The sequence below is a fragment of the Hyla sarda genome, chromosome 1 (assembly GCF_029499605.1).
Source record: "Hyla sarda isolate aHylSar1 chromosome 1, aHylSar1.hap1, whole genome shotgun sequence".
Classification (NCBI taxonomy): domain Eukaryota; kingdom Metazoa; phylum Chordata; class Amphibia; order Anura; family Hylidae; genus Hyla; species Hyla sarda.
In genome coordinates, this window is record NC_079189.1 from 222,659,169 (window position 1) to 222,685,562 (window position 26,394).

Genomic DNA, 26,394 nt, shown 5'->3' on the forward strand with positions numbered 1-26,394 from the left:
AGGAAATTAAGGGAACCCCCACCCTCACCGTCTGTAGGTCTGCAGGGCATTGCACCTAAACCTGTTAAGGACCAAGGGTGTACAGGTACGCCCTTGTGTCTTGGTACTTAAGGACCGAGGGAGTATCTGTATGCACTGAATCCTTAATTGGTTTTGAAGCAAGCGCTGCTATCAGTAGCCAGACACTAACTGCTTATGATGGGCATTGGTGATCTCACCACTGCTGGGCATTTAGATTACACATGATTGCATGTGATCGAGGGGGTTATGTCCCCTTACCTGCCTCCTGCTGCCAATTGCCAATCTAGTAATGTAGCCTAGCTTAGCCAGACTAGATCAGTGGATCACCGATCACACTGTATAATGCTATGATTGCAAATAAAAGGGGACTTAAGAGAGTAAAATAACAAAATTGAATAAAGGTTTCTAATATGATATATAACCACCCCCTCCCCCCCCCCCCCCCCCCAAATAAAAAATCAAATCCACCAAATTTTCCCTTTAAAAAAAAAAATATATACATTTGGTAAATGATGTAAACGTTAAAAAAAATACCAAACACCTAAAATACTGATTTCTAATTACATCATATGTCAGAAAAAAATCTATATAAAACAGTAAAAAAGTCCCATCAAAACATACACTGCACTACAGATCACGGTGCAAAAAATAAGCCCTAATACATCCCTGTATACAGAAAAATGTAAAAGCTATAGGGTCAGAAAAGGACAATTTTATGCATACCAATTTTGTTAAAACAGTTAGCATTACATACCTTCCTTCGCTACCCCGGGGCCTTTGGTAACCGGCTCCGGTAACCGGCTCCGGTCTCCGCCGCGATCCTCTTCCTGGTTGCTGGTGGTCGGCGAGTCATACTGCGCTCAGCCAATCACCGGCCGCAGTGAAGTCCCGGGTTGGCCGGCGACAGGCCAAGTGGCAGTTTGACGTTTTCGGCCACGGCAGGTGCCGGTGGTGTGAAGAATTTTGTGTCTTGAAGCGTTCTCACACTGCCGATCAGCCTATCGCCGGCCGAGTCGGGACTTTACTTCGGCCGGTGATTGGCAGTATGACTCGCCGACTACCGGCAACCAGGAAGAGGATCGTGGTGGAGACCGGAGCCGGTTACCCGGGGGAGCGAAGGAAGGTATGTACATATTTATTTATTTTTCTGCCGGCAGTATGGAGGACAATTTTTATATTCTGGAGTTCTCCTTTAACCCCTTAAGTACCAGGCCCATTTTCACCTTAAGGACCAGAGTGTTTTTTGCACATCTGACCATTGTCACTTTAAGCATTAATAACTCTGGGATGCTTTTACCTTTCAGTCTGATTCCGAGAATGTTTTTCCGTGACATATTCTACTTTATGTTAGTGGTAAAATTTCATCGATACTTGCATCATTTCTTGGTGAAAAATTCCAAAAATTTGAAGTGGATTTGAAGGGCCTTCATATTAGAAAAACCCCACAAATGACCCCATTATAAAAACTGCACCACTCTAAGCATTCAAAATGACATTCAGTAAGTGTGTTAACTCTTTAGGTGTTTAACAGGAATATCAGCAATGTGAAGGAGAAAATTCAAAATCTTCATTTTTTACACTTGCATGTTCTTTCAAACCCAGTTTTTGAATTTTTACAAGGGGTAAAAGGAGAGAAATCTTCCTAAAATTTGTAACCCAATTTCTCTCGAGTAAGGAAATACCTCATATGTGTATGTCAAGTGTTCAGCGGGCGCAGTAGAGGGCTCAGAAGGGAAGGAGCGACAATGGGGGAGATTTATCAAAACATGTGCAGAGGAAAAGTTGCCCAGTTGCTCATAGCAACCAATCAGATCGCTTCTTTCATTATGTAGAGGCCTTGTTAAAAATGAAAAGCGCTCTGATTGGTTGCTATGGGCAACTGGGCAACTTTACCTCTGCACAGGTTTTGATAAATCTCCCCAAATGTGATTTTGGAGAGTGAGTTTTTCTGAAATGGTTTTTGGGGGGCATGTCACATTTAGGAAGCCCCTATGGTGCCAGGACAGCAAAAAAACCCTCACATGGCATACTATTTTGGAAACTACACCCCTCAAGGAACGTAACAAGAGGTACAGTGAGCCTTAACACCCCACAGGTGTTTGACTACTTTTCGTTAAAGTTGGATGTGTAAATTAATTTTAATTTTCTTTTTAACAAAAATGCTGCTTTTCCCCCAAATTTTTTACAAGGGGTATTAGGAGAAAATGACCCCCAAAATGTGTAACCCCATTTCTTCTGAGTATGGAAATACCCCATGTGTGGACGTCAAGTGCTCTGCTGGCGCACTATAATGCTCAGAAGAGAAGGAGCGCCATTGAGCTTTTGGAGAGTGATTTTTTTTTTGGAATGGAAGTCAGGGGCCATGTGCGTTTACAAAGCCCCCCGTGGTGCCAGAACAGTGGACCCCCCCACATGTGACCCCATTTTGGAAACTACACCCCTCACAGAATTTAATAAGCGGTGCCGTGAGTATTTACACACCATGGGGCAACACCAGCATGTTAGTGTAAAAAAAAAATAATAATAATGTTACACTAACAGGCTGGTGTAGCCCCCAACTTTTCCTTTTCATAAGGCGTAAAAGGAGAAAAAGCCCCCAAAATTTGTAGTGCAATTTCTCCCGAGTACGGACTACCCCAAATGTGGCCCTAAACTGTTTCCTTGAAATACGACAGGGCTCCGAAGTGAGAGAGTGCCATGCGTATTTGAGGACTAAATTAGGAATTACATAGGGGTATTCTACGCCAGTGATTACCAAACAGGGTGCCTCCAACCGTTGCTAAACTCCCAGCATGCCTGGACAGTCAGTGGCTGTCCAGAAATGCTGGGAGTTATTGTTTTGCAACAGCTGGAGGCTCCGTATTGGAAACACTGCCGTACAATACTTTTAAATTTTATTGGGGGGGGGGGGGGGGACAGTGTAAGGGGGTGTATATATGTAGTGTTTTACCCTTTATTATGTGTTAGTGTAGTGTAGTATAGTGTTTTTAGGGTACATTCACACCGGCGGGCGTTTAAGGTGAGTTTCCCACTAGGAGTTTGCGCTGCGGTGAAAAATTTGCCGCAGCTCAAACTTCAAGCAGGAAATTTACTGTAAACCCACCCGTGTGAATGTACCCTGTACATTCATATGAGGGGCAAATCTCCAGCTGTTTCAAAACTACAACTCCCTGCATGTACTGACAGACCGTGCATGCTGGGAGTTGTACTTTTGCAACAGCTCGAGGCACACTGGTTGGAAAACCTTCAGTTAGGTTCTGTTACCCAACTCAGTATTTTCCAACCAGTGTGCCTCCAGCTGTTGTAAAACTACAACTCCCAGCATGTACTGATCGCCGAAGGGCATGCTGGGAGATGTAGTTATGCAACAGCTGGAGGTACGCAAATACAACTCCCAGCATGCCGAGACAGCTGTTTGCTGTTTGAGCATGCTGGGATTTGCAGAGGGCTACAGTTTAGAGACCACTGCACAGCGATTTCCAAACCGTGGCCCTCCAGATGTTGCAAAACTACAAATCCCAGCATGCCCACACAGCAAACTGCTGTCTGGGCATGCTGGGAGTTGTAGTTTTGCAACATCTGGAGGGCTACAGTTTAGAGACAACTGTATAGTGGTCTCAAACTGTAGCCCTTGAGATATTGCTAGGCAACTCACCGGCTTCCGTAGGATCCAGGGAGCTGCATCGCTGTACTCTGCTGCCACCGATCCCCATTTTTTGTATGGGCCATTTATATACTTATATACGTTTATCATATCCCCCTTAAACGTCTCTTCTCAAGACTAAACAATTGTAACTCCTTTAATCGTTCCTCGTAGCTAAAATGTTCCATGCCCCATATTAGTTTAGTCGCACGTCTCTGCACCCTTTCCAGCTCTACAGTGTCCCTTTTATGGACAGGCGACCAAAATTGAACAGCATATTCCAGGTGAGGCCGTTCCAATGCTTTATAAAGGGGGAGTATTATGTCCCTGTCCCTTGAGTCCATACCTCTTTTGATACATGACAATATCCTGCTGGCTTTGGAAGCAGCAGCCTGACATTGCATGCTATTCTGTAGTCTTTGATCTACAAATACACCCAGATCCTTCTCTACCAGTGACTCTGCCAGTTTAATCCCCCCTAAGACATACGACGCATGCAGGTTATTTGTACCCAGATGCATAACTTTACATTTATCCACATTAAACCTCATTTGCCAAGTGGATGCCCAGACACTTAGTCTATCCAAGTCATCTTGTAACCTATACACATCCTCTATAGACTGTACCGTGCTACAAAGCTTAGTGTCATCTGCAAAGATAGGAACAAAGCTGTTAATGCCATCCTCTATATCATTGATAAATAAATTAAACAACAGCGGGCCCAGTACAGAACCCTGGGGTACACCACTAATAACCGTGGACCAATCAGAGTACGAATTATTGACCACCACTCTCTGGCTCATGGATCGTACCCAGTGTTCAATCCAGTTACAAACTAGTTTCCAAGCCCAAAGTCCTTAACTTACCTGTCAGACGTCTATGAGGGACAGTATCAAATGCCCTAGCAAAATCCAGAAACACTTTATCCACAGCCATTCCTCTGTCAAGGCTTCTACTCGCATCTTCATAAAAGCAAATTAGATTGGTTTGACAACTTCTATCCTTAGTAAACCCATGCTGGCTATCACTTATAATACAATTATCCCCTATGTATTCCTGTATGTAATCCCTTATAAGTCCTTCAAACAATTTACCCACAATGCACGTTAGACTTACCGGTCTATAATTGCCTGGTGAAGACCTAGAGCCCTTCTTGAAGATTGGTACCACATTCGCCTTGCGCCAGTCCCTTGGCACAATACCAGACAATCTCAAAATATCATGAACAAGGGTACAGATATTACTGAACTTACCTCTCTAAGAACTCTTGGGTGTAATCCATCCGGCCCTGGAGATTTGCTTACATTTACTTTACTTAACTTACCTTGTACCATGTCTACCTTAAGCCAGTTCAGTACATTACATGATGTGTTACCAGCACGGACCTGTCCAATGTCAGCTCCTCCTTCTTCCATAGTATATACAGAACTAAAGAACCCATTCAGTAGCTCCGCCTTCTCTTGATCGCCCGTGACAACCTTCCCATTATCATTATTAAGGGGTCCTACATGCTCTGTCCTTGGTTTTTTTGTATTTATATATCTAAAAAAAAATTAGGATTAGCTTTGCTTTCTTTGGCCACCTGTCTCTCATTTTGAATTTTTGCTGTTTTTATTACACTTTTACAGATTTTATTAAGCTCCTTGTACTGTTTAAATGTTATAGCTGACCCATCAGATTTGTATTTTTTGAAGGCTATTTTTGTTGTTGTTTATTGCTCTTTTAACATCGTTTGTCAGCCATGTAGGATTTAGTTTTAATCGTTTATATTTGTTCCCCTTTGGTATATATTTAGCTGTATAGTTATTTAGAGTTGATAAAAAAAATTCCCATTTACCTTCTGTATCAGTATTTGAGAACACCTCCCCCCAGTCTATGTCCTGTAGTGCAGCTCTCAGCCCAAGGAAATTTGCCTTTTTAAAGTTATATGTTTTTGCCTTCCCCATCTGTCTTTGTTTTCTACATTTTAAGTCAAAAGTAACTATATTGTGGTCGCTATTACCAAGGTTTTCCCGCACAGTTACATTACCAACCAGCTCTGCGTTGTTGGAAATGATCAGATCCAACAAGGCATCACTTCTTGTTGGGTCCTCCACAAACTGGCCCATAAAATTATCCTGCAATAAATTTAGGAATTGTCGCCCCAATCTATATCTGGATAGTTAAAATCTCCCATTATTACCACTGTACCTGCCCGGGCAGCCCTCTCTATTTGTTTATGCAGCTGACCTTCTATCTCTTCAGTGATATTAGGGGGTCTGTAGATTACACCAAATACTATTTTTTCAGTATTTCCCTCCTTTTGTAATTCTACCCACAGTGATTCCACATCCTCAGAATCATCACACACTATGGCATCGTTCACACAGACTTTCATACCACTTCTTACATACAGACAGACTCCACCACCTTTTCTGTTCATTCTATCCTTGCGAAACAATGTAAACCCCTGCAGATTAACGGCCCAGTCATGCGAGGAGTCCAGCCATGTCTCAGTGACCCCAACTATATCAATATGTTCCTCCAGTATCAAGGCCTCAAGCTCCCCCATTTTATTTGCTAGGCTTCTGGCATTTGTGAACATACACTTTACATTTCCATTAAGTTTTACACATATAGTCTAACTAATGGATATTCTGAGTTATTAGGGTTAATGTTATTATTTGAGTTATAAGGGCTAATTGTACTATTTTAGTTATTGGGGCTAATGGGATTTTTTGAGTTATTGGGTCTAACGTTATTATTTAAGTTATTGGGGCTGTTTTTTTTTACGTTATTGGGTCTAACGTTATTATTTAAGTTATTGGGGCGAATGGTATTTTTTGAGTTAATGGGGCTTATTGTAGTTGTTGAGTTATTGGGGCTAATGGAATTTTTTGAATTATTGGGGTTACAATTTTTTCGGGCTACATTTATTTTTATGGCTGGTTTGTAACCCATGGATCTCCTTATCCACTGCTCTTAACCTCCCCCCACAGGACTCCTCTCCACCCACCATTATGTCCTGACCTCTCTCTAACCTATCCATCCCACTGTCTGCTTTCTTTGCTTTATTATCCTCCCTCCACTCACCTAGTTTAAATACTCTGCCACCCCTTCCAGGATTCTCTCCCCCAGCACAGCAGACCCCCTTCCATTCAGGTGCAAACTAACCGTAGTATAGAGTTTGTACCCCAATGAAAAGTCAGCCCAGTGCTCTAAAAACCCAAACCCTTCCCCCTTACACCACGACTTAAGCCATGCATTTAACTCCCTAAGCTCCCGCTGTCTTTCCTGCGATGCGCATGGCACAGGAAGTATTCCAGAGAACACAACCTTAGAGGTCCTTCCCTTCAGCTTGGCACCTAGTTTCTTTTTTTTTTTTTTTTTCAACTGTAAATTTTTATTATATTCAGACAGGAAAATACACACCAGTAGGAATGATCGGGGTGACGTACCCCACAGTAAGTGAGAAATGCAAGCAAGTAATAATCCAAATCACAACAATCAAGTCAGGTAGTCACAACTGTGACACAGTAATGCTATAGTTAACAACCGCACATTTGGATCAAGTAGTCCAAGACATGAGGGGGGGGGTGGGGTGGGGAGGGTAACTAAGACAACAACGTCAAACAGAGGGGCGAGGGAACAGAAAAGGAAACGTACAAAGAAATAGGAAAGTGGGTTGAGAGAAGCAAGAAGAGAGGAAAAGGTCCAAAAGGAGCTAAAAGATCAAGGAGGTTGCCTATCCGTGAATCTGTCCCATGGGTCCCATACTAAAAGAAATTGTGAGATAGTGTTATTCAAAGAGGCAGTAAGAGATTCCATAGAGCGAATTTCACGGACCCGGGCCAGGAGTTCACCCTCAGACGGGGGGGAAGTCTGTTTCCAATGTTTTGCAATGAGAGTTTTTGCTGCCAGGATGATGTGTAGAAATAGCTTAAATGGTCGACCAGACAAGGCCCTAGTCGACAAATGTAAGAGATAGATTAAAGGGTCTAGGGGCACCCCGACTCCCAATATGTCACGGATAAGCCGCTGCACCATTACCCAAAATTGAGAGATCAGCGGACAGGACCAGAATATATGGTAAGTGTCCCCCAGTCCCACACCACATCGCCAACATTGCGGGGGGATGTCAGGGTTCAATTTATTGAGGAGGACAGGGGTATGGTACCAACCCATAAGCAATTTGTATTGTGTCTCTTTGTAAGCTGTACATATGGAGGCCCGAGAAGCCCTATCCCAAATTACCCTCCACTGAGGAATTGTAATAGAAGTGTTAAGGACTTCCTCCCAGCGACCCATATAACGATGGGAGGGGAGGGTTCCGTCCACGGGGGAGATTAAAAGGGAGTAAATACTCGAGAGCAGTCCCTTCGTCTGTGGTCCACTCCTACACAACCTCTCAAAACTCGTAGGGAGCGAAACCACTAGCGAGCCCCTCCGAGAGGATAGGTAATGTCGGAGCTGGGTATAGTGAGTGAACGCAGAGGCTGGGAGTTCCCAACGAGATTTCAGGTCATCAAAAGACAGAAGAGTCCGAGTAATAGGATGTACCACATCAGCCCAGCAGAACAAACCTCTCGAGCCCCATTCCCGAACCATAAGTGAGGTGCCTCCAGGAGGGAAGTCAGGGTGGTAGAGAAAAGACTGCATTGGGGAGAAAGGGGACAGGAGTCGGAATCGCCTGGAACAATAAGTCCAGACATATCTCGTGAAAGACATAGGACCTAAAAGGGTGCATGCAGGGGACGGAAGCGGGAAGGACCATAGGAAAGAATTAGGGTGGACAGGTGCCAACCACAATTTTTCAAGTTCCATCCACTTACTATAAGCAAAGTGAGTAGACCATGCAGCTAGGTGACGGAGGTGTGCGGCCCAATAATATTTTGTGACATCTGGGACCCCCAGACCTCCAGAAACTCGGTTCGCCATCATGACCGTCATAGGGAGACTATGTCTTTTAGCGTCCCAAATGAACCGGAAAATAGCCGACTGAAAGGACCGTAGCATAGCCAACGGAACCCGTACCGGTAACGTTTCGAAAAAATAAAGTAATTTAGGAAGGATAGTCATTTTAACTGCAGCAATTCGCCCGAAAAAGGATATGTATTGCGATTTCCATTTTTCTAGCAAAGAACGTAGCTCTCTGAACAAAGTAGGGAAATTTGCAGAATAGAGCGAGGCATATGTAGGGGTGATGGAGACTCCAAGATATTTAATGGCAGAGGGAGACCAGCGGAAAGAATAGTTAGAACGAAGTAGGGAGACCAGAGAGGGTGGGAGATTTACAGACATCGCTTCAGATTTAGAAAGGTTGACCTTGTAGCCCGATACCAAGCCATATTCATGCAAGAGTTTGTACAGCGCAGGCAAGGACAAAAGAGGGTTAGTGAGGGTAAGTAAAACGTCATCTGCAAAAAGGCAAATCTTAAAGGTCTTCCCATGAAGGGAGATTCCAGAGACATCCGAACTCCCCCGGATCAGAGCCGCCAGCGGCTCTATGCAAAGGGCAAAAATCAGTGGGGACAACGGACATCCCTGTCTAGTGCCGTTATAAAGGGTAAAGGGAGGGGAGGAGTCAGTCAGGAGTTTGAGAGAGGCAGTAGGGGAGGAGTAGAGACCCCGCAGCGCAGTGAGGAAGTCACCAGTGATCCCAAATTTCTGTAGAGTGGCGAACATGAATGGCCAGCCCAATCTATCAAAAGCCTTTTCGGCATCCAAGCTCAATATTAAAGCCTGTTCAGATCGCTTGTTAACAATATCTATAAGATTGACAACCCTTCTAGTATTATCGCCTCCCTGACGATAGGGGATGAAACCCACTTGGTCCTTATGAATAAGGGCGGGGAGGAAACAACAGAGACGAGCTGCCAAAATCTTAGAGAACAACTTCAGATCCGAGTTCAACAGGGCTATGGGCCTAAAGCTGGAGCAATCATGTGGGTCTTTATTAGGTTTAGGAATCAGCGTAATCAAGGAATGTAAAAAGGACTGCGGAATCCCCTCCCCCCGTAGAAAAGAATTGAACAGGGGGACCAGTCGAGGAAGAAGGACAGACGAGTAGGTTTTATAGTATAAATAGGTGAATCCGTCAGGTCCTGGAGAGCGCCCAGATGGGAGAGACTTGAGAATTTCAGTGAGTTCCTCCAATACAATGGGAGCGTTCAGGGACTCCCTGTCAGACGCAGAGAGAGTCGGAAGGCTGCACCTGGACAGGAACGTCTCCAACACAGCGTCACGCCCTCCCGGATCCGAGGGGAGTTGTGAGGGTAAAGAGTACAACTTGGAGTAATAGTCATGGAGGAGGCGGGAGATGGTGTTAGGGTGATAGTGTAGTGTCCCCGCAGCATCCTTCAGGGCAGAAGGAGACTGAGCAGCCGCACGATCCCTTAAACGTCTAGCCAGCATTGTATGGGCCTTATTGCCCTTTTCATAAAACCTCTGTTTGGCATAAAGCAATTGACGTTCAACTTTATGAAGGGCCAAGTCACCCAATTGGGACCGTGCAACTACCAGCCGCCTCAGTACCGGGAGGGAAGGGTTAGTTAGTAAGAGAGCTTCCAGGGCAGAAATTTGATCCTTAAGTTCCCAGGAGCGGGCCAAGGCATCTCGCTTCAGTCTAGAGCCCAATGCAATACAATGGCCTCTGACCACCGCTTTATGTGCCTCCCATAGTACAGCCTGGGAGGACACAGAGCCTTCATTTTCCGCAAAGTAAGTAGTTATGCTATGCAGGATCGAGTCCCGGGAAGAAGGAGTTTTAAGCAAGGAGTCATTGAGACGCCAATGACAACGGCGGGAGAAAGAAGTGAAAGGGGAAAAAGACACAAGAACAGGGCCATGATCAGACCAGGAGATAGGTTCCATGGAAGCAGAGGAGAGCATACGCAGCATTGGGAGGTTCCCGAAAAAATAGTCAATTCGCGTATGGAGTTTATGAGGGTGGGAATAAAAAGAAAAAGAGCGATCGGATGGATGATTAATACGCCAGAGGTCATAGAGCCCTGCCGAACGAACCAACCGACGAAAAAGCGTAGAGAGACGCAACTGAGGGGCAGGTGGTGGGGAGTCCGTTAGGGAGTAGCGATCGGCAGAGGGAGAAAAAACCAAGTTAAAGTCCCCGCCCAGCAGCCAGGCGGAGGTTGGGTATGCAGACAATCGCTTCAAGACCCGTCGGAGGAAGGGGATTTGTGTAGAGTTCGGGGCATAAACATTACAAAGTAGCAGAGGTTTCCCCCCAAGGGTGCCACATAAAATTACAAACCGCCCTGAGGGGTCAGCAAAGGAGGAGGAAACCTGCAAGGGGCAGTGTCGTGAGACTAGGATAGCTACTCCCGCTACCTTCCTGTCCGAGGAGGCCATGTATACCTGAGGGTAAAGGTGTTGTAGGAAGTGAAAGGAGCCCGTCTTGTCAAAGTGCGTTTCCTGAACATAGACAATATCCGCCTTGAGAGCCACCAGCTCCCGTTGTAGGAGACGCCTTTTAGGGAGGGAGTTAAGGCCTTTCACGTTCAGGGAAACGCACTTAGCCATGAGGGGTAGGTGTGGTGTAAGGAAGGTGCCATGGTAAGTACTCACTCAGAGAAGTAGAAAACGCATCAGCGGGCCAGCCCGAGTCCAAAGACCACCATCGTTCAGTACTGGACCTAAAAGAAGAGCAGAGACAAAGAACAGGAGGAGACTCAGAAAGAGAGGGGAAGAGCAGGACACAAAAGGGGGGGGACAAAAGGGAAAGACAAACAGGGATACAAAACGGTAAACAAACCACTGGCACTAGAGCCAGAGAGGAGACCTTAGTAAAACATATCAATAATGCAAGAAGAATAAACAACAGCGTTACTATATTTGTCATGGCCTCATTGGGGGAAGTGGAAGTACGCATCAGAGGGAGGTCACACCAAAGAATAGAAACCCCTTCCACCCAAAGGCCATGCCAAATCCCTACTGTACAAAGGGAGCCAGAAGGGCACCCGTTATTTTAGAGGCAGCAGTAAAAGACAACTATAGTAAATTGCAAGTAAAAGAACACAGCACCCCGCCAGGTGAAATGAGAACCAAACAAGTAGTCACAGAACGTGTGGGCCCAGAACTTAGTTCCAGTATATCCTTCAGGTAGGGTCATGACGTGATCCAGATGCGGATTGAGCAGGCCGGCCCCTACCACCTCCACGACGTTTCCCTCTAACTGGCTGCCATACAGGAGGAGGCGGAGGGGGAAGGGGTTGTAGAGCCCAGTCAGGAAGCTTCGGGATTTGGAGATCAAAGGCTGCACAGAACTCCGGGATATCAGCATGTGAACGTAGAACTGCAGAGCGTCCATCCCGACGGGCTTGGAGAGCAAACGGGAAGGACCATCTGTAGGGAATCTGTGCCGAGCGTAGAGATGACAGGAGAGGCTGCAACATCTTGCGCTTACGTAGGGTAATCCAGGAAAGATCCTGGAACAGCTGGATAGGTGCCCCATCAAAATCAAAGTCCCGAAGGGTGCGTGATTTAGCCATAATTCTCTCCTTCAGTTGAAAGTCATTGACACAACAAATCACATCCCTTGGAGGGCCAGAGGTAGGGCGAGGGCGGAGGGCCCGGTGGGCTCGATCCAGTGCAATCTTGTGGGATGAGGGTTCACCCAGGATCAAGTTGAAGATAGCTTCCAGAGTAGCATGAAGATCTTCGTCCCGGGTAGCCTCAGGCAATCCACGGACCCTAATATTATTTCTCCTACCCCTGTTGTCAAGGTCTTCCACATGCGAATGCAGGTCACCCAGAAACGCAGATTGAGCAGAGACGGTTTCATGCAGGTTAGCAATGTAGGACCTAGTAGAGTCATGAGCTTCTTCTAAGTCGTCCACTCGGCCTGAGACATGTTGGAGATCTTGGCGCATATCCGCTATTTCGGCCCTGCAGGCCTCTCTGACTTCAGCAATAAGAACCTTGAAGTCCCCCTTTGTCGGCAATTGAGAAAGCAATAGAGAGAGGTCAGGGGTAGCCGGGATAGGAGCAGGGACCCCCGAACACTCCAACTCAGAATCCAGGCCATCCTCCCAGCCACCGGGCGCAACAGACAAAGAAGGAGCCTCCTGAGGCTGTGTGAGTGTGTTCCAAGGGGTGGGTGCCCCAGGGCGCCCAGCCGAGTTCCTGGAGGCAGACATATTCCTCTGCGGTTTAGGAGAGGTGCAAGGGATAAGGGCCTCAGGGGGATCAGTCCCAGCAACTTCAGCAACAAGGTTGTCAGAACCTGGAACTCCAGCAGAGGGCCCAGGCACGAGAGGAGCCGAGAAGGAGGCCAAGGGGACTGTAGGTGACAAGCCCTGTGTCTGGGTATGGGGCAGGAACTGAGGCGATGGCCCTTTAAACAGCACAGCTCCAGGCGAATGCCCTGAGTCCCTGGGGTCCGGGCCTAGCAGGGCCGAGGCTGTTATGAGGGGGTCCAGAGGAGGAGAGGCAGTCCCAGATGGAGGTATGGGGTGAAACAGGGCCGGAGAGGCACCTACCTCCACAGTGCAGCAATCCACAGGAATGGAGCCCAGGTCCCCCGCAGACACCCCCACCTCAGGGGGAGAGGAAGATGGCGGGCAGACTGTCCCTCCAGGCAGCACACCGAGGTCCGGAGCAGTCAGCAGCAGCAAAGGTGATGGTGCAGGGGTCCCCGTAGAGTCAGGAGAGTAGCTGGGCAGGTCCGATCTAATAGCAGAGCGCACCACCGCAGGGCCGACTGAGCGGGAACGGAGCGCGCGCTCGTGGCCTGGTGATGCCGGAGGAGAGGCCGGGGCTGAGGCAGAGACTTGGCGCAGGTAGCGTGTAATGGCCCCAGGGAGCTGTTGAGGGTCCGTGCAGGATGGCGGGGTCTTCCGGCGCCGGCGGGTGCCCCTCGGCATGAGAGCACAGGCTGGGAGTGCAAATTAAGCGAATGAATGGCCTCAGGGTTTACGGAGCTCACAGCTCAGGCGGCCATCTCTGTTCGCGGCAAGCCACGCCCCCCGGCACCTAGTTTCTTGTAATTATTCTTCAAGGACCTCCACCTACCATGTATTCTGTTATTGGTTCCCACATGGGCCACTACAGCTGGGTCATCCCCAGCCCTCCCTAGTAATTTGTCCACCCTTTCCACCACATGCCGAACCCTGGCACCAGGGAGACAGCACACCATTCGGTTGAGGTTGTCTTGGTGACAAATTATTCTATCCGTCTTCCTGATTATAGAATCCCCTACCACAAATAACTGTCTTGGCCTACCTGCGTTGCCATCCTCCACACTACTAGTTGAGCTGTTCCCCCGGCTGTTAGGGAGACCAGTATCCACTAGGGTTGCCATCTCTGATACTGAGGCCCTCGCATCATCGCACAACTTGGCAATTAAAATCAATAACTTATTTTTCTACCTTCAGACGCATTTTAGGGTTTGTTTTTTGTGTGACCTTTGTAATGGCACCTTTCATTTTACCATAGATTGTACCCCAAAACCATTTGTGAGCAGAAATTTATAAGAAAACAGCAATTTTGCAACTTTTGGTGGGATTTTTTACGAAGTGCCGTTATGGTAAAAATGATACATTAGCTTTATATAGTTTTTCTATTATTGTACTACTTAACAAAATTGGTTTGGTATGCATAACATTGTCCTTTTCTGACCCATATAACTTTTTTATTTTTTCATATACAGGGATGCATGAGGGATCATTTTTTATTCCGTGGTCTGTAGTTTTTATCGGTACCAATTTTGTTTTGAAAGAACATTTTGATCACTTTTTATTAACTTTTTTCTAACATCTGAAGTGATTAAAAAATCTTTTTTTTATTTTTTTTTTCACCGTTTACTTTGTGGGATCATAAACATTATATTTTAATAGATAGGACAATTACGCACGCGGCAATACCAAATATGTAAATTTTTTGTAAAATGGGAAAACAATTTTTTTTATTAGGGGAGTGGTTTTTTTTATCATTTGAGATATATTTTTTTTTTTTACACTTTTTATATGCAATCATTAGATTGGCAATCCACTGATATATCCTTGCTAAGCTAGGATACATCAGTTAATCAGCGATTAGTGGCAGGTAAGGGGACTCTCCTCTGCCATTTTAGCTTGTGGAACCCCAGCATTCAGGGGTTCAGTGAGCAACATTGAGCTTCCAGCAACTATCATTATAGTTTTAGATGCCGTGATTGGCATTGATCATGGCATCTAAAGGGTTAAATGCCAGGTAGCAGCGGGATGGGTGGCGCAAAAAATTTGCCATAATATGGAATTTTAGGTGCAAAATTGAAAGAGTTATGATTTTTAGGTGATGAGGAAAAAATGAAAATGCAAAAAACGAAAAAAAAAAAACTGCGTCCTTAAGGGGTTAAGAAGCTGAAACACAGCTGGAAAAGATGGGTGAATTAACTGCTTTTGCTATGTTATCAGCGTTATGGAGCTTCATTACAGATGCTGATAACGGGCTGTGTGGAGAGTGTCGACAGATACCAACCAGTGGCGTTGTTACCGGGATGCGGGAGGCGTGGGCCACACCGGGTGACACCAGCCCGATGAAGTGACACCATGCTGCTCAGCACCCTGTCCACCCCCCCAATCTTCAGGTCACCAGCTGGGGTGACACCATGTCGCTCAGCATCCGTCTTCGCCCCCCGTCCAATAGAACCCGATTACCTAGGCTAACCCCCCGTCTCCAGGCCTGGGTCTGATTAGGGATGTCGCAAGCCACTCCTCAGGCTGCCGCTGGAGAGAAGAAGCACTGCGCAGACCAGGTAAGTGTGTCTGTGTGGGCGTGGGGGGAGAAACACTATACTACCTAATGTGGGGGACCTGCTACCTAATGTGGGGAATCTATGCTACCTAATGTAGGGGAACTGCTGCCTGCCAAATGTGTCCCCCCCCCCCCCCCGGCAGTAGCACCCGCATCATCCACCAGTAACACCACCAATCTCCCCCCTCCCATTATAATGGCATCATGTAACGGATGATGAGGGGTGCTACTGCTGTTGTGGTATTGTATTCAGAAGGTGCACTGTATGGCAAGGTTAAATTCAGAGGGCGCAGTGTGTGGTAGTATATTCAGAGTGTACAGAGTGTGATAGTATTATATTCAGAGAGCGCAGTGTAAGGTAGTAATGTATTTAAAGGGTATGGGGTGTGGCAGGTTCATATTCATAGAGTGCAGTGTGTGTTGGTATTATATTCAGAATGTACAGTGTGTGGTAGTATTATATTCAGAATGTCCCTTCCCCTAATAAAAGTTTGAATCACCCGGCATTTCCAAGAATAAAAACAGTGTAAATAATAAAAATAAACAAATGTTGTATTGCCGCGTGTTAAAATGTCCGAATGATAAAAAATATACCGCTTTTTAAACCACACGTTCAATGGCGTATGCACAAAAAAATTCCAAAGTCCAAAATAGCGCATTTTTGAATAAAAAGTGATCAAAAAGTCTGATCAGAATAAAAATGGTACCGCTAAAAACTTCAGATCACGGCGCAAAAAATGAGCCCTCATTGACCTACAGAATAAAGATAAGGTATTATTTTTGCCGAAAAATGTACTGCGTAAACACGGAAGCCCCCAAAACGTACAAAATAGTGTTTTTTCATCAATTTTGTCGCACATTGATTTTTTTTTCCCGTTTCACCGTAGATTTTTGGGTAAAATGACTAATGTCATTACAAAGTAGAATTAGTGACGCAAAAAATAAGCCATCATATAGAATTTTAGGTGAAAATTTTAAAGAGTTATGATTTTTAAAGTTAAGGAGGAAAAATTGAAAATGAAAAAACGGAAAAAGCCCGGGGCCTTAAGGGGTTAGGCAATTGTATAGCCCTACTCAAGCGACAACCATATCACTCCTCTAGACAACACAGTGACTACCAGCACCAATTATTGATGCCCACTTATATCCAAAATCGACACTAGGGTGACCTAATCCGTGATGGGAACTGTCTATTTATTATATGTTTTTTTGTGTACCTCAATTACCTAAGCAAACTGCCCAGTCCCTGCTGAGCACCGCAGGTCTATACTTATTGGCTTATATCGCTCATTAGTGGGTGTTTTAGAGGTACATATTATGAGAACTCAGAAATATGGATGTGTTGGGAAAGCATTTAAAAATTCAGGCTGTCAAACCCCGACATGTTTCGCCACTCACGTGGCTTTATCAAGGAGATTACTGACAGCATTGTCAGTCAGTAATCTCCTTGATAAAGCCACATCAGTAATCACCTTGATAAAGCAACGTGAGTGGCAAAACATGTCAGGGTTTGACAGCCTGACTTTTTAAATGCGTTCCCAACACATCCATATTTATGAATTCTCATAATATGTACCTCTAAAACACCCACTAATGAGCGATATAAGCCAATAAGTGTAGACCTGCGGTGCTCAGCAGCGACTGGGCAGTTTGCTTAGGTAATTGAGGTACACAAAAAACATTATAGTAAATAGACAGTTCCCATCATGGATTAGGTCACCCTAGTGGCGATTTTAGATATAAATGGGCATCAATAATTGGTGCAGGTAGTCACTGTGTTGTCTAGAAGAGTGATATGGTTGTCGCTTGAGTAGGGCTATACAATTGCCTAAGTATTTCACATACCTGTTAGTTGGCTAACAACACTACACTCCTGGCAACCACATATAGTCGGTCCCTATTCATGTCCATTAGGGCACGTGACTAATAAATTCACCGACCCATAAGTTTGTCCGGTTAGGGCTCTGTCCATTTAGGGTACAGATACAGCAGGGTGATTAGATTGGATCAGTGGTTTTAATTGTGTGGTTTTGTTTCTCACCTTCTACCTTATTGTTGAATAAAAGTTACATTTATTTAGAACACATACTGATCTAGAGATTTTTATTAACCCCCTCCGGGGTTAAATTGTTGTTTGCATTTGGTCATTGTGCCCCTCTATTCACTGTAGCATTGCTGCCCTCAAGACCCCACTGTTGAAAAATGTATACCAGCAGGGGTCAAGTACTGGGAAAAAAAAGTGTGGGAACTCACCCAAGATGGAAGACTCCTGCTAATGGTAACCATGGTCCTGCTGTAGAAAAAGTGCAGGAACTCCATTCCCACGCTTTTCTGCAGGACTTAAGACCTGTATTCCACAAAGAACTGCATTGTTACCGTGTGCTTCTGTATAAAGAGCTGCAAGCTACACTTTCCTATGAATTGTAAGAACCCACAGCAGTTGGGCATATGAAGAAAGGATAATCTAGGCCAGTAGTTTCCAAAAAGTGTGCCTGCAGCTGTTGCAAAACTACAACTTCCAGCATGCTCGGACACCAAAGGCTGTGCGGACATGCTGGGAGGTGTAGTTTTGCAACAGCTGAAGACACACTGGTTTAGGTGAATGGGACCCTAGGGATATGTCCATGCATTTGCTGAATGTAATAAAAAAAAAAAAAAATGAAGTGTTAACATGAACATAGTGTTGGGCGCGAATATTGGCATTTCAAATTTTTATCGCAAATTCGTGAATATTGCAAATATATTCACTATATATTCAAAATTACGAATATTGACTTTTTTCTACATATGCGCATGTTCGCATATGTAAATATTCGCATATTCCTTCTTTTCACTTGTGGGCCAATTAGAATGATGCAAATAGACTTGTCAGGTTATCAACAACATCCCTAGCAACCAATAGTAAAGTTGCCCCACCCCCCTCACTGTTTTCTTCCTCCAATACATGAATATATTTGCATATGTGAATATAACGAATACGCGACATTCGCAAATATAGGCCGTATATTTGTCTATATATTCGCAAAATATCGCAAATTGGAATATGGGCAATGGCGCTCATCACTACATGAACATATTCTTAGACAGGTGAAGCAGGTCTGAGGTTTTGGGGCACGTCTGACATTAGGGTATCTGCAGCTGGCACTGGAGGGTATAGTACAGGGGTCAAGTCCTGGGGGAAAAAGTGTGGAAACTCTTCCACTAAAGGGCTGGTCCTGCAGAACTCCTACTAATGGGAATGGCGTTCCTGCTGTAGAAAAAGTGAAGGAACTCAGTTCCCACGCATTCCTGCAGGACTTGAGCCCTGGTATAGAACTCCTGCAAACACTTCTGCCCCAATATGTCACCTGCACTACCCCTGTCATTCCCTCCATTACTGGCTGCTCTGTCACTCAATACACAGGTTAATGGAGCGGAGAGCAGCTCGTATCCGTCGTCCACCTGCCCGGCCTCATGTTGCTTTGATCCATAGAGTCTAAACTCAGCAGAATGAAGGGGATCAGGTTGCTGCGCGTCACGTGACCCAGTGGAATCTCTGCTGCCCGTGCTGGATACCTGATCCCCACAGCCTTATATGTAGAGCTCTCTAGGAAAGAAGCGGGCTACATGTAATTACACTACAGGCCCTCACAGTGTCCTCTCTATAAGCTCCCACCACATAGGTATTTCCACTTCCCAGGGGGGTGAGTCTTCACTTGCCCTGCAGGACGGCGCGCCCCCTCCCACAGCCGGTGAGGAGAGCATGTGCAGCCGCAGGGCACGTCTCCCCGACTCCTAGTAAGGCACACGCCTCCCCGGTGAGAGGGCCGCCCAGTGCTGTCCTAGGCTCCCGAGGCAGCGGCTTTTCTTTCTGGGGCAGTCAGTCCTCGGGGAGGGAGCGGAGTACAGGGAAAGTTGAGAGCAGGAGGAGGAGCCCCGGAGTGTGCCCAGCCAGTGCCACCGCCACCGCCACCGCACACACGGCCAGTGCAGCCTACTGCAGCTTCACCTGAGCTCAGCACAAGTTTACACGGAGCGTCATTCCACAGAGGATTCATTCCACAGAGGATTCATTCCACAGAGGATTCATGGAGGCTGCTGGAGACAGCCGGGAATGAGCCACCATGGACAGAGACCCGGAGGACCTGTGACCTGCGCTCCAGTCAGGGATGAACTAGAGACCGCACTGTCTGACCGGGGAATTCTGTCTGCTGGATTAACCCTTCCCACAATGGACTGGAGCAGGATCCTGAGGCAGCACATCCTAGTCATTCTGCTGGGATTCACAGCCTTCTTCCCCCAGTCACAAGGTAAGTACTCCCCGTATATACCGTGTATAGCAATCTCTCTCATGGACATGTCTGCAGGTAACATACAACTTTTCCCTGTAGCCCATTCCTCATAGACGTGAGATTGTGTATACTATATGGCTGCACAGGTTTTCATGCGTTATGTATGTTCTCTGTCAGGATGACCCCCCCCCCCCGACACAGGCGACATGGCTCTATAGAGCAGTGTTTCCTAACCATGGTGCCTCCAGCTGTTGCAAAACTACAACTCCCAGCATGCCCGGACAGCCGAAGGCTGTCCGGGCATGCTGGGAGTTGTAGTTTTGCAACAGCTGGAGGCACCCTGGTTAGGAAACACTGCTCTATAGAGTTACTAAAGTTTTCAGTGTTCAGAAAATGCACCACTTACTACCAGATGCCCCTAGATGACATGCCCAGTGTGTGGCACATGGTGCCATGCTAGTATATTCCAAAACTTCTATATGCCCTTACTCTGTGCCTACATATGCCTGGTCTGCACAGTATATAATTTTTTTATTTAGCTGTAATGAAGCACAGTCAGCTACAATTTTCTATACAGTTTAAAAAGGTTTACCAGAGTACCAACCAGCTAGATATAAAATAATGCCGCACTGTTGGCATATGTCGGGCCAATCAAAGCACATGTATATAGTAGAACATAGGGGGGGATATATTAACCCCGTCTTAAAGTTAGATATTGTAAAACTAGACTGGCAGAGTCTGCGCTGGCAAACACTGTGCACGTAGAGGGGCACCCCTGAGATATGTATGTGTATATATATATATATATATGTGTGTGTATATATGTCAGGGCCGAGACATAGCAGTCCAGTTGCTAGTAATACAGAAATTCAATGAAAGTGAAGCATTTGCAAAGCAGAATGGACAATGCATGTACTGACACTGACAAGCAAAATAAACAGCACAGGGATACAGAGATTTCCCTAATAATAATACCTCAGTCTACAAGACAGTCCCCAGGTATGCAGATCAGTCCTGCTTGGAGTTATTCCCTAGAGTCGCCGCTGTGACTAGAATCTTCCGTTATTTGCTTTTTAACTTTCATATTAGATGTGCATTTTTGCGTCTGTATTGGAGTGCATGAACACCACGTTTTTACAATACAGTTCCCGTATCATGTATTCAAAACCTGACTAAACTGTATCAAAACGTGTGTACAAATGTTAACCCATATACGGTTTGAAAAATGAAGTCCGGTTGCATCCTGTTTTTAAGAAAAAAAACGCATACATTTGTAACTTTTCACTCCATTTTGAATAAAGTTTCACTTGTATGATTGAAATTTCAAGAAAAAAAAAACTGTGCGAAGTTAAAAACTGTATGGTGAAAACCGGATGGAACCGTACGCACATACGGTTCTGAATGGTTCCTATTGACTCCCATGTAAAAAAAAAAAAAAACGTATACGTTTTTAATACAGTTTTTCACCCGGACAAAATAACGTGGTAGACTATGGTTTTGGGTATGGGGAAAAAAACCTGACAGAACCGTATACGATGCAAAATGGATGATGCGTTTGACTTACGGTTTACAATGTTAAGTCAATGCATACAGTTTTCTATACAGTTCCATATGGTTTTTAACTTGAAACTGTATACGGGAACTGTACAGCAAAAACGTGGTGTGCATGCACCCATACAGAGATTTCCCTAATAATAATACCTCAGTCTTAGGGTGCTTTCACACCACGTTTTGTACTTACGGTTCCCGTATACGGCTGGGAGGAGGGGGGCGGGGCTTAATCGCGACGCCCGCACTCAGACGTATTCGGGAACCGTATTTATTGCATGCCCATGAGCCGACCGGAGTGAACTGCAGCCTCCGGTAGGCTGCGTTTTCGGCCGTATGCGGTTTCCCCACCGCAGGCAAAAACGTGGTCAACCGGTCGGCTCAAAGACATGCATTAAATACAGTTCCCAAATACGGCTGAGTGCGGGCGCCGCGATTAAGCCCCGCCCCCTCCTCCCAGCCGTATTCGGGAACCGTAAGTACAAAACGTGGTGTTGAAAGCACCCTTACAAGACAGTCCCCAGGTATGCAGATCAGTCCTGCTTGGAGTTATCCCCTAGTGTCACCGCTGTGACTAGAATCTTCTGTTATGTTCTTTTTAACTTTCATATTAGATGTGCATTTTTGCGTCTTACGGTGCATTCACACCACGTTTTTGCAATACAGTTCCCGTATCAGGTTTTTGACGAAAAACTGATTCCTCAAAACCTGGCTAAACTGTATCAAAATGTGTGTACAAATATTAACCCATATACGGTTTTTCTTCTATAATGCAGTTTTTGTGGCTTAAATAAATAAATAAATAAATATATGTATTAGTGTAGGCTTTTTGGCGATTCATGTGTTTTTTTTTTTTTTTCCATCATGTGACTCAAGGATTTCTGTTGAAGAATTGGGGGGAGTCAGTATACATAAATGGCTTTTTTTCTTCCACCTGTGGGAGGAAGAAGGCCACAGTGTCTTGTTAAAACACCATCCTCAGAGAATGCTGTGATTCTGAAAAGAAAAGTGCCACTAAGCCTAAAACAGGATGAAAAAAAACAGCCACCATGTTGGTGTGGCATTCCATAGTTCCCTATTGACTCTTAGTTGACATATGGAAGCAGCTTGTTTGCCCCTATGCGGTGGATATAACTTTAATTTTTTTTTTCTTTTTAAATAAGAGGCCGTGTTTGGATCAAGCTTAAAGGGGTACTCCGCCCCTAGACATCTTAGGGGATAAGATGTCAAATCGTCGTGGTCCCGCTGCTGCGGCACCTCGCTATCATTACTGCGCAGAGCGAGTTCGCTCTGCATGTAATGACGGGCAATACAGGGGCCGGAGCATCGTTACGTCACGGCTCAGCCCCTCGTGACGTCACGGCCCTCCCAGGTCAATACAAGTCTATGGGAGGGGGCATGGCAGTCGTCACGCCCCCTGCCATAAACTGTCATGAGGGGCGGAGCCATGATGTCACGCTGCTCCGGCCCCTGTATCGCCCGTCATTACGCACAGAGCGAACTCGCTCTGTGCAGTAATGATGGCGGGGTCCCCAGCAGCGGGACCGTGGCGATCTAACATCTTATCCCCTATCCTTATCTTAATCCTTTCAATAGTTATTAGCTTCTGAAGTTTTCTGTCTTAACTGCTCAATGATGATGTCCCGTCCCCGGAGCTGTGCATGATGGGAGAATATCCCCATAGGAACTGCACAGCTCCCGGGACGTGAGTCATCCGAGAGCAGTTAGACAGAAAACAACTCAACTTCAGAAGCTAATAACTATTGGAAGGATTAAGATTTTTTAATAGAAGTAATTTACAAATCTGTTTAACGTTCTGGAGCCAGTTGATATGATTTTCACTGGAATACCCCTTTAACCACTTAAATGGGCACTGTCACCAACTTTATTTTTTGATATGTTGTAGTACTTATATACTACAACATATCTCTAATATACTTTTATTATTTTTTTATTTTTATTAAAATTGTTTAATTTACATTTGAAAACCGTCCACTAGGGGTCTCCTAGTGGCCGGCTGCAGCCTGGCGTGACGTCACGCCTGAAAAAGGACCGATGCGGCCGGGCATCGGTCCTTTTTCATTCAGCCTGCACTCGCTCCCTGCCTGTCAATCAGACAGGCAGGGAGTGAGCGCATTGGCTCCCCGGCTACTGGCTGGGAGGCCACTCCTCCTGCACATCGCCGCCGCCTCGTCGCCACCGCTGTCCCTGCACGCCCGCTGCCGGACTCTGCAGTAAGTGTAATGGGGGGGGGTGGGGTGGGTGTTGTGATGGAGGGAATGGGGTATGGCGCGGGGGGGGGGGGGGGGGAGGGAGACGGAGGGGACGGGCTAGCGCCGCATGTAACTAATAGTTTATCTACACAGGGTGCCTCCAGCTGTTTCAATACTACAACTCCCACCATGCCCTGACAGCCAATAGATGTCAGGGCAAGCTGGGAGTTGTAGTGATGACACAGCTGGAGGCACCCTGTGTAGATGAACTAAGGACGGAAGTCCCCCCCAGCAGGCATCAGTGACGCGGTGCCTGATGGGGAAGTCTGCCTGGTAGTGAGCACACTGCCAGGCAGACAAAAAGCATTTTTAATATAGTAAAAATAAAAATTAAAAGCAGGGAGGGGGTTAGGGACAGATGTGCAATAGGCAGGGACAGAAAAAAAAAATAGGATGGTGGGAGCTACTCTTTAAGGACACAGGGCGTACAGTTATGCCCCCGTTCCCGAGTCCTTGAGGACTCACGGTGCACCTGTACATCCTGAGTCCCACTATCGGGGTTTAAACCGTTCTCACGAGCGTAGAATGGGTTAAACCGCGTGGGGGCTGCTACGGGCAGCCAAGACCCACGGCTAATTCCGGGCACCGCTGATTGGACTGATGCCCGGCATTAACCCTTTAGACGCCACAATCAAAGTTGATTGCAGCATCTAAAGTGAAAGTAAAACTATCCCGGCAGTTCAGCGGAGCTGATCGGGACGATCACGACAAAATCGCAATGTCCCAATCAGCTTACAGGACGTCGGGAGGGTCCTCACCTACCTCCTCGTCGTCCGTTCGGCGATCTACTGCTCCATGCCTGCTCAGCAAGCTGGAGCAGCAGAGCGATTATAACAATGCTATGGCATAGCATTGATTAGTGTGTACAATCAAAGGATTGCATGTAATAGTCCCCTAAAAGGGTTAAAAAAAAAAAGGGAATAAATGTGAATAAGCCCCCCCCCCAATAAAAGTTTGAATCACCCCCCCATTCCCTATTTTTTTAAATAAAATAATATACTTTAAAGAAAATTATCATAGGTGGTACCGCCGCGTGCGTATATGTCCGAACTATTAAAATATAAGATTAGCTGCACTGCAGGGGGGCTGCCAACATGAATGATCTGAATAGCTGAATAACTTGCTTTTTGAACCAAGGAGTTGTCTGATGAAACACTACTACCATCATATTATTATTAGGAAATACGCTGTATCCCTTGACTGTGTTTGAATGTCTGTGTCAGTATTTGCATTCAAGAACTACATTGGCTGTTCATTTTTATAACTTTTGAATTACCATACAGAACGAAGCATGAAAGCTAAGCCTGGCACAAGTGTACTTACTGGCTTATACTTTAAACTCCCTTACCCCACCTCATGATTGCTTTACTTTAGGCCAGTATTTGCACCAAATGCTGAAAAATGTCTAGTAAGATGCAGAAAATGCCTAAATCACATGCTGAGGTTTTGCATTGCATGTCCATCAGATACCTACCTAGTTTTAAATTAGAACTCTGGCGTATTTTGAATAATAAATCTGCCCCATTGTGCCCAAATACTGTAATCTTAGCTTAAGGGGTTTTCACATCTCATTAAGTTATCCCCTGCCCACAGAATAGGGGATATCTAGCATATTGCTGGGAGTCTGACTGCTTGGATTCCTGCCGATTCCAAGAATGGGGCATAATTGTCCCCTGAATGAATGATGTGGTCCACAGCTCTATTCATTCTCTATGTGGCTGCTAAACATGTATGTTAGACCTATAGACAATGAATGGACAGTCATTAGAAACGCTGGCACAAGAATGAATTTTTATCCCCTATTTACCAAATGTCACTTACTCTGTGTATTGTGCATGGAAATGCATTGGCTTGCCTGGATGCAGATTGGCCCCATGGAATAGGACTAATCCCCATCCAAAACTGCTGTAATGGGGAACGTTACATGCAGTAAAAATGTTCTATGGACTTCTGCTACGTATTCCATGGTGGATTTTTCTATCATATTTTTATGGAATAAGTTGAAAGTTACAGTATCTATACATGTGTCAGCACCCTCATAGACCAGCATATCCGGTCGCAATCATGTTCAGACTCTTTAAAGGGGTACTCCAGTTCAAATGTCTTTTTTTATTTTTATTTTTTTTAAATCAACTGTTGCCAGAAAGTTACAGATTTGTAAATTACTTATTTTAAAAAAATCTTAATCCTTCCAGTACTTATTAGCTGCTGAATACTACAGAGGAAATTCTTTTCTTTTGACCACAGTGCTCTCTGCTGACATCATGACCACAGTGCTCTCTGCTGACATCTCTGTCCATTTTAAGAACTGTCCAGAGCAGTATATGTTTTCTATGGGAATTTTTTCCTACTCTGGATAGTTCTTAAAATGGACAGAGAGCACTGTGGTCATGATGTCAGCATAGAGCTCTGTGTTCCAAAAAAGAAGATCATTTCCTCTATAGTATTCAGCAGCTAATAAGTACTGGAAGGATTAAGATTTTTTAATAGAAGTAATTTACAAATCTGTTTAACTTTCTTGCACCAGTTGATTAAAAAAACATGTCTTCCACCGGAGTACCCCCTTTTAATGCAATTGTTAAAACCAAAGCAAAAAATGGATTTAAATAAAGGAAAAGTCTGTCTTTCCTTCATACATGTGCTCCAGTTTTCATCAAAACTTCAGTCTAAAATTATGTTTTTGCAGATTTGTGGATTTGTTGTTGATTTGTTACTGTGAATTTTGGTAAAATTTTGGTAAAAAATTCACAGTTGCAGCTTTTGATGTAGATCCGCAGTGTTTCCAACAGGTACTTTAATCAAATAAAGTCCTAGCCAACTTTCAGTAGACATGTGATTAACTAGAGAAAAGCCAAAGTCCAAATAAACTGGAGAGTAAACCGAGAACAGACAACCAAAGTGGAATACA

General features: G+C 45.3%; 1 protein-coding gene across 2 annotated transcripts in view; it reads left to right on the forward strand.

The window, feature by feature from the left end:
* The first annotated feature begins 18,955 nt into the window (after nt 1-18,955).
* The window catches only part of FRAS1 (Fraser extracellular matrix complex subunit 1), a 596,246-nt gene continuing 588,807 nt past the window's right edge, over nt 18,956-26,394 (forward strand). For both annotated transcript variants that reach the window (XM_056568808.1, XM_056568807.1), the window contains exon 1: nt 18,956-19,683. In XM_056568808.1, the coding sequence (XP_056424783.1) occupies nt 19,488-19,683 (196 nt within the window). In that variant the 5' untranslated portion in view covers nt 18,956-19,487. The remainder of the gene's footprint in view (nt 19,684-26,394) is intronic.